Genomic DNA, 16,099 nt, shown 5'->3' on the forward strand with positions numbered 1-16,099 from the left:
GACGTGTGTCTAGAACGGCTGATTAGACGCTTTTTTTTAAGTCGTTCGGTCATGAATGTGGTTCTTGCATCACGACCAATCACCGATCCGAATAAACAGGTCCACCCAGATCGAAAGCGACGAACTTTAGCCATCTAGCGAAATGGAACCAAAGCTTTAAACTGAAAAGCTCCCTGTGATGATACCAATAAAAGGCAGCCCCACACGAAACTGAGCAAATAGCAACGCCAACAGGTGAACGATATGGTTCAGGGAACAGAGGACATTGCCAACGAGCCCATTCCAGCGTGGCTGGATCAGCAAAAATTCGAGCCATTTCTGGATCGTGATTTTCCGGATCTCAAGAAAATTAAGTCATTCCGGATAGAACCCACAGCGGGAAAGGGTGAAAACTACACAACGCTGCTGTTGAGAGCGAATTTCGTATTGGAATTGAATGGTAAGTAATGAGAAAAAGTTAGAATAATCTGAGATTTTAAATGTGTAATTAAATAAATTTCTTGTTTTATTAGATGGCTCCCAGAAGAGCATTTCCTACATGGCTAAAATCTTGCCCAATTCCGGAAACCGGGAAAATGTCGCCAGCTGGAAAGTATTCGATAAGGAGCGCAACACCTACGGCAAATACATTCCCGAGTTTGAGCAGATGTACAGAGAGGCCGGAAAGAAGATTTCCTTTGGACCACGTTACTATGAATCCCAGATTGAATTGGATGAGGAACTGATCGTACTGGAGGATCTGGGAAAGCGGGGATTCAGGAATGTGCATCGCCAAAATGGCTTGGACATTCAGCATACGGAGGCCACCTTGGAGAAACTGGCCCAGTTCCATGCAGCATCCGCTGTGCGATTTGAGCTGAAAGGAGCGTATCCTGAAGAATACAATCGCAACCTGTGCAGCGACGAGGATAGCTTTAAGGAGTTTCGAGAAAACCAATTGAAGGCCTACATCGATGCGTTCCCCCTTTACAATGCCTCTCACTTGGCAAAGGATGTGGTAAGGATACTATTGACATACCCTTAACTGCAGTCATGGTAAACCAAGTGAATTTGCAGCATGCCTATGGCAGCCAAGCGGATGATATGTTCCAATCATTTGCGCCCAAGATCGAGGGAGAATTCCGAGTGCTAAATCATGGGGATGCCTGGTGCAATAACTTTATGTACCAATACGATGAGGCGGGAAAGCTGGCGGAGGTAAACTTTGTGGATCTACAAATGAGTCGGTTCTCCTCGCCAGCCCAAGACCTACTCTACCTGATACTCTCCTCCACTCAACTGGACTTAAAGATAGCCAAGTTTGATTACATGATCAAGTTCTATCACGAAAAGCTCATCGAGAGCCTTAAGCTGCTCAAGTATCCAAAACCAATGCCTTCGCTTAGAAGCCTACATCAATCGATCTTCATCCACGGTGACTGGAGTAAGTCAATCACTGAATAATCAGCTATCTATAAGATACTAATTTGCATTCTTCCTTTGAAAATCCAGTACTGCCAATTGTATCCATTCTGCTACCCATTGTCCTCATCGATGGCGGTGATGATGCCAATATGGATAGTTTGATGGACGGCGAGGTAGCTGGTGACAAGTTCCGGAACAACATGTTCAAGAATCCACGCGTCATTAGACACCAAAAAGAGATTCTGCCCTGGGCCCATAGAAGGGGTGCCTTTGAAATCACCAAATAAGTGTGTGTAAACTGTTGATATTATGTTTGTAAGTAATTAAATAAAAGCGGTAGATAAATATTATTTCATTATCAGTTCATAAACCACTATCACCGGTTTTGTTAGAGGTGTGCGCTACGAGTTTATCAGCTCAATAGCTCTTATCACTGAGTATATTCTACCATATTTGAGTGGAAAGCACTCACTCGACGAATAGCTCAAACACTCGTATACGGTTGAGCTTAAAATTGTCGACGCTGATGAAATAATTAAACCATATCAACGACGATCTGAACGGCATAACTAGGGGGGAACTTTGGCTGCCAAACATCAGTTCACAGCCATTCCCGCAGCCAAACGGACGTACGGAATTCGCGAGTTCTAGTCAAACCACTCCACTCTCGCCTCACAATGGGACTGCGTAATTCCAAGTCGAAAAAAAGCTATGAGGTAGCTTCCGCCGGCGACCTGAATCAGAAAAAGGCATCAATAAAAAGTTCTGGCTCATCTAACGCGAAAATTGAGGGGTCAACCACTACGGCTGACCCGCCACCACCACCAAGCCCTATAATTGAGGAGCCCAATTTGGGGCCAGAATGGTTGAATCAAACGCAATTTGAGGAATTACTCAGTGCCAATGTGGATCAGTTCTCCAAGATAGTGGGCTTCCGGGTGAAGCCAGCCATGGCACCGGGAGAAAACTACGCCACGTTGATGCTAAGGATCAGCATAGATGTGGAGCTCACTGGTAGGTCTTCCCCCTGGGGACGAGACATTCCCCATGTTATGACCATAGAATCTGACAATTTCCACAATCTGTCGCCGAAGAAGTCGCCATAATTGGAGGCCTTTTTTCCGCGTAGACTGGCGATAAGTAGTATCTTCAATTTATTTATAGCCAGTTCACTACTAATGCCTGCCGTTTGGGTCATTTGCCAGCAATAGCAAGTGCATGTCCAACAATAATTAGCTTCTGAGCCAAATGGTTTTGTTGTGAATATTTCAACTAACGAGCTTTTAAATTCCGATCTCTCAACTAGACAAGAGCACCAAACTGGTCTGCTTCATGCTGAAGGTTCCGCACAACACCCCCCAAATGGAACAGATGTTGGCCATGGCCAACTTCTTTAATAGCGAGAATAAAGTCTACTCGGATATATTGCCAAAATTGGAGGAACTTTACAAGGCCAAGGGGCTGGACATCAACTTTGCTCCGAAAGCCTTCAAGCTGGACTCCGAAAAGGAGCCCAAATTGGCCAACACTGTGCTGATGAACGATCTGAGTCAGGAAGGGTTCAAGAACCTAAATCGCCTCGAGTGCCTCAACTTGGAGCAAACGAAGTTCGCACTGAAGAAACTGGCCCAGTTCCATGCAGCATCCGCGATGAATGTCCAGGTGAATGGACCCTATGCAGATCAATTCGTTAATGGAGTCATGGGTGGAAACAAGGATGTACTAATGGCTTTCTACGAAGGAATGATTGCCTCCTTCCGAACGGCTTTCATGGCCAATTTGAAGAACTTCAAGAACGGAGAAGAATTTCGCGAGAAACTGGTAAAATGTTACTTTCATTAATTAGCAAAGCAAAGACTAAAGATAACACATTTATTTAGGAAAAGGCATTTGTTCAGATTTTCTTGGACTTTGAGCACCTTATGAAGGCCGATCCCGATGAGTTCAACGTACTGAACCATGGAGATTGCTGGATGAACAATCTCCTGTTCAAGCTGGACTCAAAGGGGGCAGTGGAGGACATGCTATTCGTCGACTTCCAGAACCCCAAATATGGCTCACCCACTCAGGACTTGTTTTACCTCATCCTTACGTCGGTGCACATTGACTACAAGCTGGATTACTTTGAATATTTCATCAGGCATTACCATGAGCAGTTGACCAAGCACCTCGATTTGCTGGGTTTCACCGGCAAGCAGCCATCTCTCCGGGAACTGCACATGCTGATGTACAAACATGGAAGTTGGGCAGTGTTCCCCTCGATCAGTGTGCTGCCAATTGTGCTCTTGGATCCCAATGAGTCAGCCACTTTTGAGAATTTCCTGGGAGACTCCGAATCCGGCGCCAAGTTTAAGAACCTTCTGTACGCCAACAAACGCTATCACGGCTACATTGAAAAATTGCTGCCCTGGCTGGACAACAAGGGATTCTTGGAGGCCTAGTAAGCTTAAAGCAATCTAATTCTTCCTTCATTGCTCATATTTTATTTCCAGCTTCATTAATCAGGTCGTTGCGCCTGAAACGCCCTCATCGGAGCAACCTGACAATCCCAATCAAATACTGGACTGGCTGAATGTCAGCGATTTTGCAGAAGTCATTTCAGCCGCCGAACCGGAGTTTGAAAAGATTGTGGGCGGATCTTGGTCTTCAGCAACCAAGCCAGGTGACAACTTCGCGTCCAAGCTCTTGAAGATTGACATCGAGACCCAACTGAAAGGTACGTAGTCAAAAGTGTGAGAGTGGGTTTAATAAAGAAAATCCTATGCAGATAACACTTCCAAGACGTTTTCCTACATCCTGAAAGTGATGCCACAGGCCACGCCCGACAACTTTACGGACGTTAATATGTTTCCCAAGGAAAGGGAAATGTACCGGAAATATATACCTGCCTTTGAGCAACTATATAAGGATGCAGGCTTGACAGTCACATTTACTGCCAACTCCTTCGTCCTGAATAAACCAATCAAGGAAGAATATTTGCTTATGGAAAATCTGCTGACCAAAGGCTTCAAGATGTCAGATCGCATGAAAGGTTTGAATATGGAGCACACAAAGAGTTCGCTGAAGAAACTGGCCCAATGGCATGCAGCTTCCATTAAGTACAAGGAGCTAAATGGTGCATACCCTCCCTTATATAACGATGGAATCTATATTAAACAGACTAGAGATGTATTTCATAACATGTTTGCCTCGGCCAAAGAAGCTTATATTCGGATATTCGGAACGTTTGAAGGCGCTGATGAATATTTGCCCAAACTGGTAGATAATTTCACTTTAGTACTATATGTTTCAATTATTAACCAAGTTCTATTTGAAGGAGTGGATTATAGATAACCATGTGGACCAGGTCATGGAAGATGCCAAGATCAATGAGCAAGCGTTTAATGTGCTTAACCATGGCGATGCCTGGATAAACAACATCATGTTCCAATACGACGCGGAGGGTCGGCTCAAGGAAACCTATTTGCTGGATCATCAGAATGCGAAGTACGGCAATCCGGCTCAGGATCTTTACTACTTCCTAATCAGTTCTGCGGAGCTGGACATCAAGGTCGATGAGTTTGACAATCTGATCCGATTTTACCACGAAAACTTGGTAGAGCACACGAAATTGTTGAAATACAACGGATTCGTGCCCTCACTTAGTGAACTGCACACCATATTGATAGAGCATCCGGCATTCGGTAATTGATATTAGGTTACATGATAAGTATTTCACTCACGACTATTTTAATCTACAGCTGTCGGCACAGTCATCAGTACACTTACTGTTTGCCTAACCGATGAAGGATTTAATCCGGAATTATTCTTTGTCGAGACCCCGGAATCCGAAGCCTTTAGAACCAAACTTCTTGGCAACGAGCGTTACAAAGCCCATGTGGAAAAGATAATGCCTTGGCTCAACAGGAGGGGTCTCCTCGATCCTTGAAGGAGTTAGCAAAATTGTGTTATTATAAATGATATGTTGACAATTTAAAAAAAATTACTTTATGAAAAAGTTAAAAATAAATGTATACACTGTTTTATTTATATATACAAATATCTATTTTGCCTACGCATTTCCTATGGGCTTAGATTAAACAAAAAGATACTCTTCAGACTGGTGGTTAAACTCAATTCTTCTAATCAAGAAGACAGTAACTGATAAAGAACACCAGCTGCTAGTTAAATCTAATCAACCCAATCATTCTTATCGTATTGATAGACTTAAGTTCACTGCTATCGCTCTTAACGATTAGTTATAAAAACTTCTAAAAACTGATGAAATAACAACAGTTTGTTTAATACCAATTTGCTATCGAATCTAACCAGTGATTAGAAATGCATAACTTGGGAGCCCAGTCGTTTGCCGCAAACCAGTTCAGCGTCGATCGCCCAGCGGAACGGACGCAAATCGCCAGAGGAGACTACTATTTCGTTATATTCAAGCAGCTAGAACAATAAGATGGGATTGAGAAATTCCAAGGAAAAGCAGAGCCATGAAGTGAAAACTTCGGAGCGAGCACAAAAAGCCCAGGTGAACCCTGAACCCCAAGCTCCGCCCAAAAAATCTGAACCAGAAGTGGATCACAGTAATTTGGTGCCCAAGTGGCTGAATCAAACGCTATTTGAGGAATTACTCGCCGCTAATGTGGATCAGTTCTCCAAGATAGTGGGCTTCCGGGTGAAGTCCGCCATGGCACCGGGAGAAAACTATGCCACACTTATGCTGAGAATCGGCATAGATGTGGAACTCACTGGTGAGTTAACTGCGCACTACTATTTATAGCACCAATTTGGGACAATCTCGTAAAGCCCGAAATAAAGTAGGTGGGTGGGTGTTTACCTTCGTGTAGGTCGACGATAAGTTATCAGGTGTGGTACCTGTACTCTTATCATTATGGTCAGTTGACAATAAATATTTAGCGATTGATTTGCTTTTCACAATGACAATGCTGATATTTAGCTTACTGACCGACTCAATAGCCCTTTTATTATGCAAGAAATGTGTGGAATTTTAACTACGTGATTTAACTATATTATTATTTTTAGACAAGAGCACCAAAGTGTTCTCCTTCATGATGAAAGTGCCACACGATACTCCGCAAATGGAACAAATGATGTGCGTTGCCAACTTCTTTATCAGCGAGAACGCAGCCTACACTGAGATTCTCCCGAAAATGGAGGAGCTCTATAAGGCCAAGGGTCTGGACATCAAATTCGCTCCGCAAGCATTCAAACTGGACGCCATCAAGGAGCCCAAGGTGGCTAACACGGTGCTGATGCACGATCTCGGTCAGAATGGTTTCAAAAACATAAACCGATTGGAGTGCCTGAACCTGGAGCAAACCAAGTTCGCATTGACCAGACTAGCACAGTTCCATGCAGCGGGAGCGACAATGGTCCAAGTGCATGGACCCTATTCCGATATATTCGTTAACGGCGTGATGGGAAGCAACAAGGAAGCTATCATTGCATTTATGGAGGGCATGTTGGGATCCATTAGAACGTCGTTTATGGCCAATCTGGATAAGTTCAAGAACGGAGAAGAGTATCGGGAGAAGCTTGTAAGTAGTTATAAATATAAATAGTCTTCTCCAGTTATTAGTATTCTAACCAATATTATAAGGAAAAATCACTGACTGGCCTCACTATGGAGTTCATGAAACTTGGTATTGTCGACCCCAACGAGTTCAATGTTTTAAACCATGGCGATTGCTGGATGAATAATCTTCTGTTCAAAATGAACTCCAGCGGGGATTTGGAGGATATGATCTTTGTCGATTTCCAGAATCCCAAATACGGCACTCCCGCCATGGATCTGCTCTACTTCATCATGACCTCGGTTCAAATTGAGTACAAGCTGAGCCACTTTGACTTCTTCATCAGGCATTACCACGAAGCACTGGTCAAACACTTGGGCATTTTGGGATTCACTGGCCGAAAGCCATCGCTGAGGGAATTGCACCGAACGCTCATCAAGTACGGCGGATGGGTGCTATTCCCAACCATCTCCGTGCTGCCAGTGGTTCTCTTGGACCCCACTCAGTCGGCCACATTCGACAACTTTATGTCGGACACTGCGGATGGGGTTAGTTTCAGGGATAGTTTGTATGCCAACAAACGTTATCAGGGATACATCGAACGCATTCTGCCTTGGTTGGATAATAGAGGTTACTTGGAGGTCAGGTAAATATTTCCTAAATGACATTTTAGCAAATGGATGAATAATATCATATATAATATCTAGCACTGACCCACTGCCATTCGAACTGCTGGCTGCTTTGAAGGCGCAGCAGCCACAGCCGGAGAATACGGATCAGATCCCGGACTGGCTAAGTGTTGACGATTTCAAGGACATCATTTTATCCACGGAACCAAATTTCGAGAAGATCTTAAGCAGTACTTCGAAGTTGGCGACGAAACCGGGCGACAACTTTGCTTCCAAGCTGCTGAAGGTGGAAATCGAGGCGCAGTTAAAAGGTAAAGTACTTTAAATTCTGAAATATTTAATATTAAAACCATTCATTACCTATACAGACAATAGCGTGAAGACCTTCTCGTACATCCTGAAAGTTCACAGCGACAATGACGCGATCAACTTCTCCGACTTTAACCTGTTTCCAAAAGAGATCGAGGTTTACAGCACATATGTTCCCGCCTTCGAGCGTTTCTATAAGGATGCTGGCCTAGCAGTCACCTTTAGTCCCAAGTCCTTCCGACTCAGCAAGGACGTCAGCAAGGAGTACCTGATATTGGAAAACCTGCAGCCGAGTGGCTTCACGATGGTCGATCGCATGATTGGAATGGACTTGGAGCATTCCAAGTGCACGCTGAAAAAGTTGGCCCAATGGCATGCAGCCTCTCTGAAGTACAAGGAACTAAATGGACCCTATCCGCCCAAGTACAACAATGGCATTTTCACGGAGCAAAATGCACCTATATTTAAGGGTATGTTTGTTAACACTAAGAAATCCTTTATAGAAGAAGTGGGCAAGTTTGACGGCGTGGATGAGTACCTGCACAAATTGGTAAGTCACTTTTCTTAGTTCTTTGTAGTTAACTTAACAAAACCATATTTTGCAGGCAGAGATCTTGGATACGTATGTTGACAGAACACTTGAAGATGCCAAAATTAATGAACAAGAGTTTAATGTGCTCAATCATGGTGATGCGTGGATAAACAACATCATGTTCCAATACGAATCAGATGGTCGCGTTAAGGAAACCTTCCTGCTGGATCACCAAGTCACGAAGTACGGAAATCCTGCCCAGGATCTGTATTACTTCATTATGAGCTCCACTCAACTGGACATCAAAGTCGATCAGTTTGATTACCTCATCCGATGGTATCATCAAAACTTGCAGGAGCACGCTAAGCTGTTGAACTACAACGGATTTATTCCCTCGCTAAAGGAACTGCACGTCATTCTGATACAGCACCCCATTTTTGGTAATTTACAAAAGGATTTGAGGTTTTTAAATTCCTCTGACTGATTTTTGTTTTTCTTCAAGCTGCTGGAACTGTGCTCACCACCTTGTCGATGTGCCTTAACAAGACAACCGATGACTTTACCACTGATAGCTTTTTGGGAAATGACGAGAACGGCAAATCAATGAGAGCATTAATGTTTAGCAACGAACGTTACAGGGCCAATATAGAGCGTGTCATGCCTTGGATAAATAGGCGAGGACTGCTTGATAATTTCGCCAACGGATATTCCCAATAAATACTTTGCTTCAGACAAATTTCAGGTTATTTACTATTTAACAAACGACTAAATAAATGTGTGATCACAATTCTAACTTGCCCGAGAGAGCTTACATTTGTATTCCCTACTTTTCTTACTTGAGAGCAAATTTCACGGCCACTACAATACTTGACACAAAGATTAGTGCGAGGGCCAGCTTCCTAAGATTGGCACGATTCACACCTTTGATGGTCCGCACTACTTCTATATTTAAGCGAAATACGTTACGACTCTCCTCAATGAAAGAAGCTCGCAAATCATCGTCAAAAGCTCCGTAGTGATTGTTGAAAACGCGCCTTAGTTTAGCCTTCAAGACGGAGATCTGAAAGTGGATATAAAGACAATGGATTTAAGGAACAATGTAAAAGGCGACGCACCTTCTCAGGAAAATATGTGGCCTCACATCCCGGCGGACAAATGGTAACCTGGGCAGGCATTGGCCTGGCCTCCAAGTCGTCTTTGTCTACAGAGCCATCGGCAGCTCTGGCGGTGGCCAACTCTGCCTCCTTGTCGGCCTGTTTCTGCTGCTCCTCGTCATCGTTCTTTGAAAAGATCCACATCTTACGAGCGATCATACGCTTCTTCTGCAACATTTGTCCGCCGGACATCAGAGCCATGTACATCTGATAGGAGTAGGCAAACAGCAAGAGTTCATTCTGTGCGGCAATCTTCTCTAGGTGCTCGAGATATTTCTGGACCGCCGGGCGGATTTCGTAGTCCTTCCTCCAATCGGAACCGTAGAAATAGGCGAAATCCCTTTCGAATGCCGCTGTTCTGTGGAATTCTTTGGGCAGCAGGCGCTCCGGCAGATGGGTCTCAAAGAATTTGTACAGTTCATAAAAAGCCAGGAGTCCATCGTACCAGACCTCGTCATCCGAAAGGGCTGCGGAAGAAGAGGAATATCTAATAACTTCTACTAATAACGAGTAATCAATCAACAAACCAAGTGCGAACTTTGCATTCACTAGAACATCAGTAAGATTATGCACATCTTTTGTGGCTTTACGCAACTCCTTTGTGAACGCCATGTCCACGAATTCCACATCCTCCACATTCTCGGGGACCTGACTGTCCGCTACTGTTTCTTCACTCGCTGACATGTTCCTTTTGCGCAGCTATTGTTCCCAATTACTAAGTGAAAATATATTCCTTATCTACGTGATATTTGCAAAATACGCCGTCTTTGTTTTGTTTTGAACTCCACGCCAGTGTGGTTGGCTAACGAAAATATACTGAAATTAAACGTAAATATACCTAACTGCTTTATAGTACCAGCGGGCATTTCAAGTAGTCTGCAACTGGTCATACTGTTGATTTGGCTGTAGTTGCTCCGCTTATTTTTATTTTGTTTAGTAATTTAGGAAAGTAATAGTTTAAGATCAAAGTGTTAAAACCGCAATAATTGTAAGTGTGGCATGCGCTAAGAGCAACTGCTCAGTAACACTTTAGTTTTAGTAAACACACAAAGCGACGGATTCTTAAGACCGCACGCGTGAAATTGACCACTACTATTCTTTTACTTACATTTCGCTTGCAACCAAACACCCGCACACACAAAAAAACCGACTGCAGTTGAAAAAGCAGGACGACACACAACATAAACAGCAACAACAACAAGTACAATAACGCTTTTGGCTTTGGTTCTGCACTCTTACCCACTCCCAAAAATCTGCCTACCTTACTGTACTTTTCCCAACCACTTCCCACCAACCTACCTACCACCCACTTGATTTGACTCTGAAGAAACCCAAAAGCAATGTCGGATCTCTTTACCACTTTCGATAGCAACGGCGTCGCCGAACACCACCTGCACCACAACCACAACTCCACATCGTCCGCCAGCGGACAGCTCCACGACCCACCCATGGCCTCGCCCTCCCAGCACAGTCCGATGACCAACAACAGCAACTCATCCTCGCAGAACGGCGGTCCGGTTTCCGGTTTGGCTACGGGCACCCCATCTGGTGGTAGCAAGTCATCCAATCACACATCATCCGCCGCCGGCTCCGAGAACACTCCCGTAAGATGCGTGCCTTATGGAGTGCACACGGAATACTCCTGGGTCTAGTTAAACTCTCGTCCCAATTACAGATGCTAACCAAACCGCGTCTCACAGAACTGGTCCGAGAGGTGGATACCACCACGCAGCTGGACGAGGATGTTGAGGAGCTTCTGCTTCAGATCATCGACGACTTTGTCGAGGACACCGTCAAGTCGACGAGCGCCTTCGCCAAGCACCGAAAATCCAACAAGATCGAGGTGCGCGACGTGCAGCTGCACTTTGAGCGGAAGTACAATATGTGGATACCCGGCTTCGGTACGGACGAACTGCGTCCCTATAAGAGGGCAGCCGTCACGGAGGCGCACAAACAGCGCTTGGCCCTCATACGGAAAACGATCAAGAAATATTAGAGGATTGGATCGAATCGGGTCGAGGCTCTGTTTTGGTTTGCCGGATTTCGCGTATGCTAATCGTGCACACGCCACAAACTATTTTAAGCTCCAATTTAGATTTAATAACAAATTATCGTCGCTCTATTGTAGATTTATTGTAATAAAAGTGCACTATTGATTTCACATTCAACAATTGGTTGCCGTCAGCATCAAATTTTAAGTTGTGATTTTTTACAAATCACAGTTTCTAACGGTTCTGTAATATTTATGTTTATTGTTTGTCTGCATTACATTGATTTATATTTTATATAATTTAACGAATTATGCAATTAAATTTAATAATAATTGTTTAATATTTGTGTTTAAAAATAAACAGCGAACTCAGCTGAACGCACCCACATAATTGTGTATTTTTTAATAACTTGGTATTTTTTTAAAGACCAAACGGTATTTTCCATCTTTCGCGTCAATGTCATACCATCAATAATGTTGATTTTCTGGTTGTTGATTTAAAATTAAAAAAGCTTTCAATTGGCCAAAACAAATTTGTTCGCCATGAAGCTGCCGGTGATTTGTCGCACGTGCGACTCCACGGACACCGACAACCTTCTGAAGCTGGCCACGCCCTCGAAAAAGTATCCGGACAAATTGCTTTCGGAGATTTTATGCGAGCTAACCGAAATCAATGTAAACAAAGCTTTAAGAAGCAAAATCTACGAAAAATGCAAACTAAAATGAAACATTTACCTTTCAGCTGGATGCAAACGGCAGTCAGAAACTTCCGCAATGCTTGTGCAGCGGATGCAGCAAGAAATTAATGGGTGCCTATTGCTATGTGAAACAGGCGCTGGCCGCCAACGAACTTCTAATGAAGCATCTAAAGAACGGAGCTGCTCCAACGTCAACCGACTGTCTGCAGGAGGCACCGATGGAGCTGTGTGCTGAGCAGCATGTGGAAGTCAAGCTGGAGACTGAGGATGAGGACTGTGGAGAAAATGATGTTACTATCACTTGTTCCGAGCTACCGGAACCGGACGAAATGGACATGGAGAGCAAAAAGTCGGTGGACCCACTGACCATGATTGAAACGGTGAAGCTAGAAATGGAACCAAGAAGCGTGGAGAGGCCAGCGTATGACGAACCCACATCGGACTTTGAAGACGAAGAGTGGGTGACAAATGACATTTCACAACTAGTTTATTTTAAGCATCAATCTTTGCAGCTCCCTGGATAATTTGCCACTGTATAATCGCATTCAAAGGTGGAAAACAGGAAGGAAGTCGGTATATAAGTGTCAGGACTGCCCTAGGAGTTTTAAACGATTCGATTTCTTGAAACGCCATGAAATGCGCGTCCACAAGCCGGAAACCCGATTATATGACTGTTCCCTTTGCATTCGCAAGTTCAGCCGCAGCGAAGCGCTCGAAGCACACCTAAAAGTTCACCGGAATTCAAAACGATCAGCCAACATTAGCGAGCACAAGAAGGCCAAGGCCGTGGATTTGAATCTCTGCAAACCGCATGGTTACAAGCTGATTGAGTGCATGATCTGCCAGAGCCAATACAACAAGATTGCTGATCTGCGACGGCATTTGGAGGAGCATCCCGATATCGTTAGCCTGTGCGGACGCCCGAATATGGAGCCCCATGAGCTGGCAGAGCTGTTTTATCCCGATTCAAAGGACCTCAGTGAGGAGCAGTTAATCAACTTGATTCGCAAGGATCTGGCTGCGGGTATCTATCAGCGTTTCTATTCGATAACGAACCAAAGTGGCTACGAAATGGATCTGGACAGCTCGGAGACGGACAGCGACCTGGACGGAGATCCCGATGACCAGCACAAGAGGCGAAAGAAGTCGCGCAAAGCCACCTACTACTGCGAGCTGTGCCAGCAAAAGTTCCCGCGAAAATATCAGCTTTATGACCATCAGCGACAAAGTCACAGTTGGTCAGACGCTCCTCACGTCTGCGGGCGATGTGATGGACGTTTTGTGAGTCTGCAGCTGCTGCGCCACCACAACGAGTCGCAGTGTAGGAATGCACAAAAGCGATTTCTCTGCCACAAATGCCCGCTACGCTTTCGCTGGAAACACAACCTGAAAACACACTTCCGCGAACACAGGATTACAGTAAGTTACTCTTAGAATCGTTAAAGATACAGACAGATTGCATCTATGCATTTTACAGAATCAAACGTTTGAATGTTCCGAGTGCAAACGGGTCTTTGACAAAAAGAAATCCCTCACTGTTCACCTGCTTAGCGTACATGCCGAGGAATCCAAGCTGATTCCCTGCCAGTGGTGCAGTCGCAAATTCTATCGGCACGACTACTTGGTAAAACACCTGAAGCGACACGGTTTGAAAGAGCAGGACATTCCCTTGGCAGAAACATTGATTGCTGCCACATCGCGGCCAAACGGAGCAAAGCGCATTACTTGCCGCATGTGCAACCTGCATTTCGAGCGTATTGTTGATCTGCGAGCCCATATCCAGTTGGAGCTTAAGCTATCCCTGTCGCTACATCAGAGCTACGACTCTCCGCACAATTATTCAATAACAAACGAGTCTGGCTTTGAGCTGCAGCTGGAAGATTCGGAAACCGAGGACGAGATGCAGCCTGGTGTGGGCAGTCGTCCTGTATATATTTGCGAGCTGTGCAGTGTGCAGTGCAAGCGGAAGTTCGAAATGATCCAGCATCAGCGGACGATGCATCGCTTTGACAAAATGCCACACGAATGCGACGACTGCATCTTTAAATGTGTCTCCAAGGTGAGGTTTTAAATGTGTATTCTACATTTAACCAGTATAGATACATTATGTCAATTTCATTATTGCTTCAGAGCATTATGGACCACCACCGGCAAGGCCAGTGTAGTAGTACAGAAAAGAAGCATCCATGTGGCAAGTGCTCCTACAAGTTTATGTGGCCAGAGAATCTGGAGCAACATATTCTCCTGCAACACAGCAAGTCTTCCGTCAGCAATCCGGCTGGCGTCAGACACACGCAAGGGACCGGTGACCTGGAAAAGGATGCCACTGAGGACGGAGTACCGCTGCTACAGTGTCCGCACTGCGATCGCACGTACCAGATGAAGTCGCGCCTGAACAATCATATTCGCGATGTGCACATTAACGGCGACCGCAAGCGCAAGGAGGCTATCAAGCGCTTCCTCTGCTCCCTGTGCGGAATGGAGACGAGATCAGCCGCCGCTCTTGTGACCCATATGCGACGCCACACTGGCGAGAAGCCCTTCAAGTGCGATCTGTGCGAAATGGCCTTTCCCCGCCACTCAGAACTGGCCTCGCATCGCCGGATGCACACCGGCGAGAAGCCATTCCACTGCACCGTCTGTGGCAAGGACTTTGCCCGCTCAGATAAGCTTAAGCGTCATATGCTCACGCATAGCGGTCTGAAGCCGCACAAATGCACCTACTGCGAGAAGAGTTACCGGCAGGCTAAGGACCTGAAGCTTCATCTCCAGCAGCACACCGGCGAATGTCCTTTCGTGTGCGGCACCTGTGGCGAGCGCTTCATCCAGAGCAGCACGCTGGAGAAGCATCGGTTGATGCGGCGTCACTTCGACGAGGTGGAGGCGTGGCTGAGGCGCCAAAAGTAAGGGGCTCATGCAATAAATACAATTTGGTCTAGTATAAAAGGAATGACATTATTATTTATTGGTCGTGGCGTGGCATCGCTTCAAAAACAAAGGAAAAAAACTAAATGATTTAAAGGGATTGATATTAACGGTAAAATGATAATCACTACTTTAATTATTTGAGCATTAAATGTTTATGACTTTAGTTGAAAGTAAACTTTGGGTGTAGCATGGAATGCCTATTTGTGGCCCTATTCGCTTTACAGCTCTTCAGATCCAGAGCGCGGTTCGATTTTTACCAACTCCGTATCGAAGACGAGCACCGCATTGGGGGGAATCTTTCCGCCACCCGCTCCACTGGCTCCGTATCCCAGCTCGGGAGGAATCGTCAGCTTGCGCTGCTCACCCTCACACATACCAAGGATTCCCTGATCCCAGCCCTTGATCACCTGCCGAGCTCCCAGGGTAAAGGAGAAGGGAGTGCCGCGGGAGTAACTGCTGTCGAACTCGGTTCCATCCTGCAGGGCTCCCTAGAGTGATTCCAAATTCGGGGTTAGGTCGGCTAGAGATCTTCCTTATCTGATTTCGCTTACTCTGTAGTGCACGTGGACGAGATCGCCGCCCTTGGCCTTTCGGGTGCAGTTCTCCACCCGCTTCTTAATGCCGATCTTCACCTTTGGATCGCTGGCAGCGGTGGCGGCCACAAAAGCGCAGATTATCAAAATATAAGTTAACTTCATCTTATCGTAAGCCAGTATCAAAAAACACTCGCGGTTCAGTGTGACCAGAGAGCTACAATAATTCAAGTTGTTCCCACTGCATCTATAAAACCAAATAAATATAGTCACTCAAATAATTTTTTCGCGAAATTTAGAGATTCAAACTTTAAACTTAAAAAAATTTTGTAACCAAATAAATTGCATGTAAATAAGAGAAAGAGCAGAAGTCCAGTATCGGTTCCTAGTTAAACCCTCA

At 45.0% G+C, this 16,099-nt stretch overlaps 7 protein-coding genes across 10 annotated transcripts; 5 read left to right on the forward strand and 2 right to left on the reverse strand.

Annotated features, from left to right (window-relative positions):
- Nucleotides 1-209: 209 nt before the first annotated feature.
- LOC6728484 lies at nucleotides 210-1,754 on the forward strand. Its single transcript, XM_016176950.3, has 4 exons — nucleotides 210-439; nucleotides 513-997; nucleotides 1,057-1,423; nucleotides 1,492-1,754. Exons 1-4 carry the CDS (start codon nucleotides 244-246, stop codon nucleotides 1,689-1,691), a joined length of 1,248 nt encoding a protein of 415 aa, XP_016035123.1. The 5' UTR covers nucleotides 210-243; the 3' UTR covers nucleotides 1,692-1,754.
- A 126-nt stretch (nucleotides 1,755-1,880) lies between these two features.
- On the forward strand, nucleotides 1,881-5,389 carry LOC6728485. The gene is made up of 7 exons (XM_002103794.4): nucleotides 1,881-2,418; nucleotides 2,711-3,225; nucleotides 3,285-3,844; nucleotides 3,897-4,120; nucleotides 4,172-4,662; nucleotides 4,721-5,087; nucleotides 5,145-5,389. Exons 1-7 carry the CDS (start codon nucleotides 2,082-2,084, stop codon nucleotides 5,330-5,332), a joined length of 2,682 nt encoding a protein of 893 aa, XP_002103830.2. The 5' UTR covers nucleotides 1,881-2,081; the 3' UTR covers nucleotides 5,333-5,389.
- A 346-nt stretch (nucleotides 5,390-5,735) lies between these two features.
- LOC6728486 lies at nucleotides 5,736-9,189 on the forward strand. The gene is made up of 7 exons (XM_016176951.3): nucleotides 5,736-6,143; nucleotides 6,436-6,950; nucleotides 7,013-7,572; nucleotides 7,634-7,866; nucleotides 7,924-8,414; nucleotides 8,470-8,836; nucleotides 8,899-9,189. The coding sequence occupies exons 1-7, from the start codon at nucleotides 5,849-5,851 to the stop codon at nucleotides 9,111-9,113; spliced, it is 2,676 nt and encodes an 891-aa protein (XP_016035124.1). The 5' UTR covers nucleotides 5,736-5,848; the 3' UTR covers nucleotides 9,114-9,189.
- On the reverse strand, nucleotides 9,129-10,362 carry LOC6728487 (heme oxygenase 2). The gene is made up of 3 exons (XM_002103796.4): nucleotides 10,078-10,362; nucleotides 9,512-10,017; nucleotides 9,129-9,456 (listed from the first exon to the last, which is right to left on the reverse strand). Exons 1-3 carry the CDS (start codon nucleotides 10,232-10,234, stop codon nucleotides 9,229-9,231), a joined length of 891 nt encoding a protein of 296 aa, XP_002103832.1. The 5' UTR covers nucleotides 10,235-10,362; the 3' UTR covers nucleotides 9,129-9,228.
- A 34-nt stretch (nucleotides 10,363-10,396) lies between these two features.
- LOC6728488 (transcription initiation factor TFIID subunit 12) lies at nucleotides 10,397-11,718 on the forward strand. 4 transcript variants are annotated; one of them, XM_016176954.3, is made up of 4 exons: nucleotides 10,397-10,538; nucleotides 10,707-10,751; nucleotides 10,920-11,154; nucleotides 11,226-11,718. In XM_016176954.3, exons 3-4 carry the CDS (start codon nucleotides 10,999-11,001, stop codon nucleotides 11,544-11,546), a joined length of 477 nt encoding a protein of 158 aa, XP_016035127.1. In that variant the 5' UTR covers nucleotides 10,397-10,538; nucleotides 10,707-10,751; nucleotides 10,920-10,998; the 3' UTR covers nucleotides 11,547-11,718. The 4 variants fall into 4 exon arrangements, with proteins under 4 accessions (XP_016035127.1, XP_044779277.1, XP_016035125.1 ...); XM_044923342.1 differs by having other exon boundaries at nucleotides 10,707-11,154; XM_016176952.3 differs by lacking the exon at nucleotides 10,707-10,751.
- Nucleotides 11,719-11,963: 245 nt separating this feature from the next.
- Nucleotides 11,964-15,184, forward strand: LOC6728489 (zinc finger protein 84). Its single transcript, XM_016176955.3, has 5 exons — nucleotides 11,964-12,215; nucleotides 12,283-12,695; nucleotides 12,751-13,657; nucleotides 13,716-14,297; nucleotides 14,369-15,184. Exons 1-5 carry the CDS (start codon nucleotides 12,084-12,086, stop codon nucleotides 15,143-15,145), a joined length of 2,811 nt encoding a protein of 936 aa, XP_016035128.1. The 5' UTR covers nucleotides 11,964-12,083; the 3' UTR covers nucleotides 15,146-15,184.
- LOC6728490 (peptidyl-prolyl cis-trans isomerase FKBP2) lies at nucleotides 15,175-15,938 on the reverse strand. Its single transcript, XM_002103799.4, has 2 exons — nucleotides 15,718-15,938; nucleotides 15,175-15,654 (listed from the first exon to the last, which is right to left on the reverse strand). The coding sequence occupies exons 1-2, from the start codon at nucleotides 15,862-15,864 to the stop codon at nucleotides 15,385-15,387; spliced, it is 417 nt and encodes a 138-aa protein (XP_002103835.1). The 5' UTR covers nucleotides 15,865-15,938; the 3' UTR covers nucleotides 15,175-15,384.
- Nucleotides 15,939-16,099: the final 161 nt, after the last annotated feature.

This window comes from Drosophila simulans, chromosome 3R, assembly GCF_016746395.2.
Source record: "Drosophila simulans strain w501 chromosome 3R, Prin_Dsim_3.1, whole genome shotgun sequence".
NCBI classification, from domain to species: Eukaryota; Metazoa; Arthropoda; class Insecta; order Diptera; family Drosophilidae; genus Drosophila; species Drosophila simulans.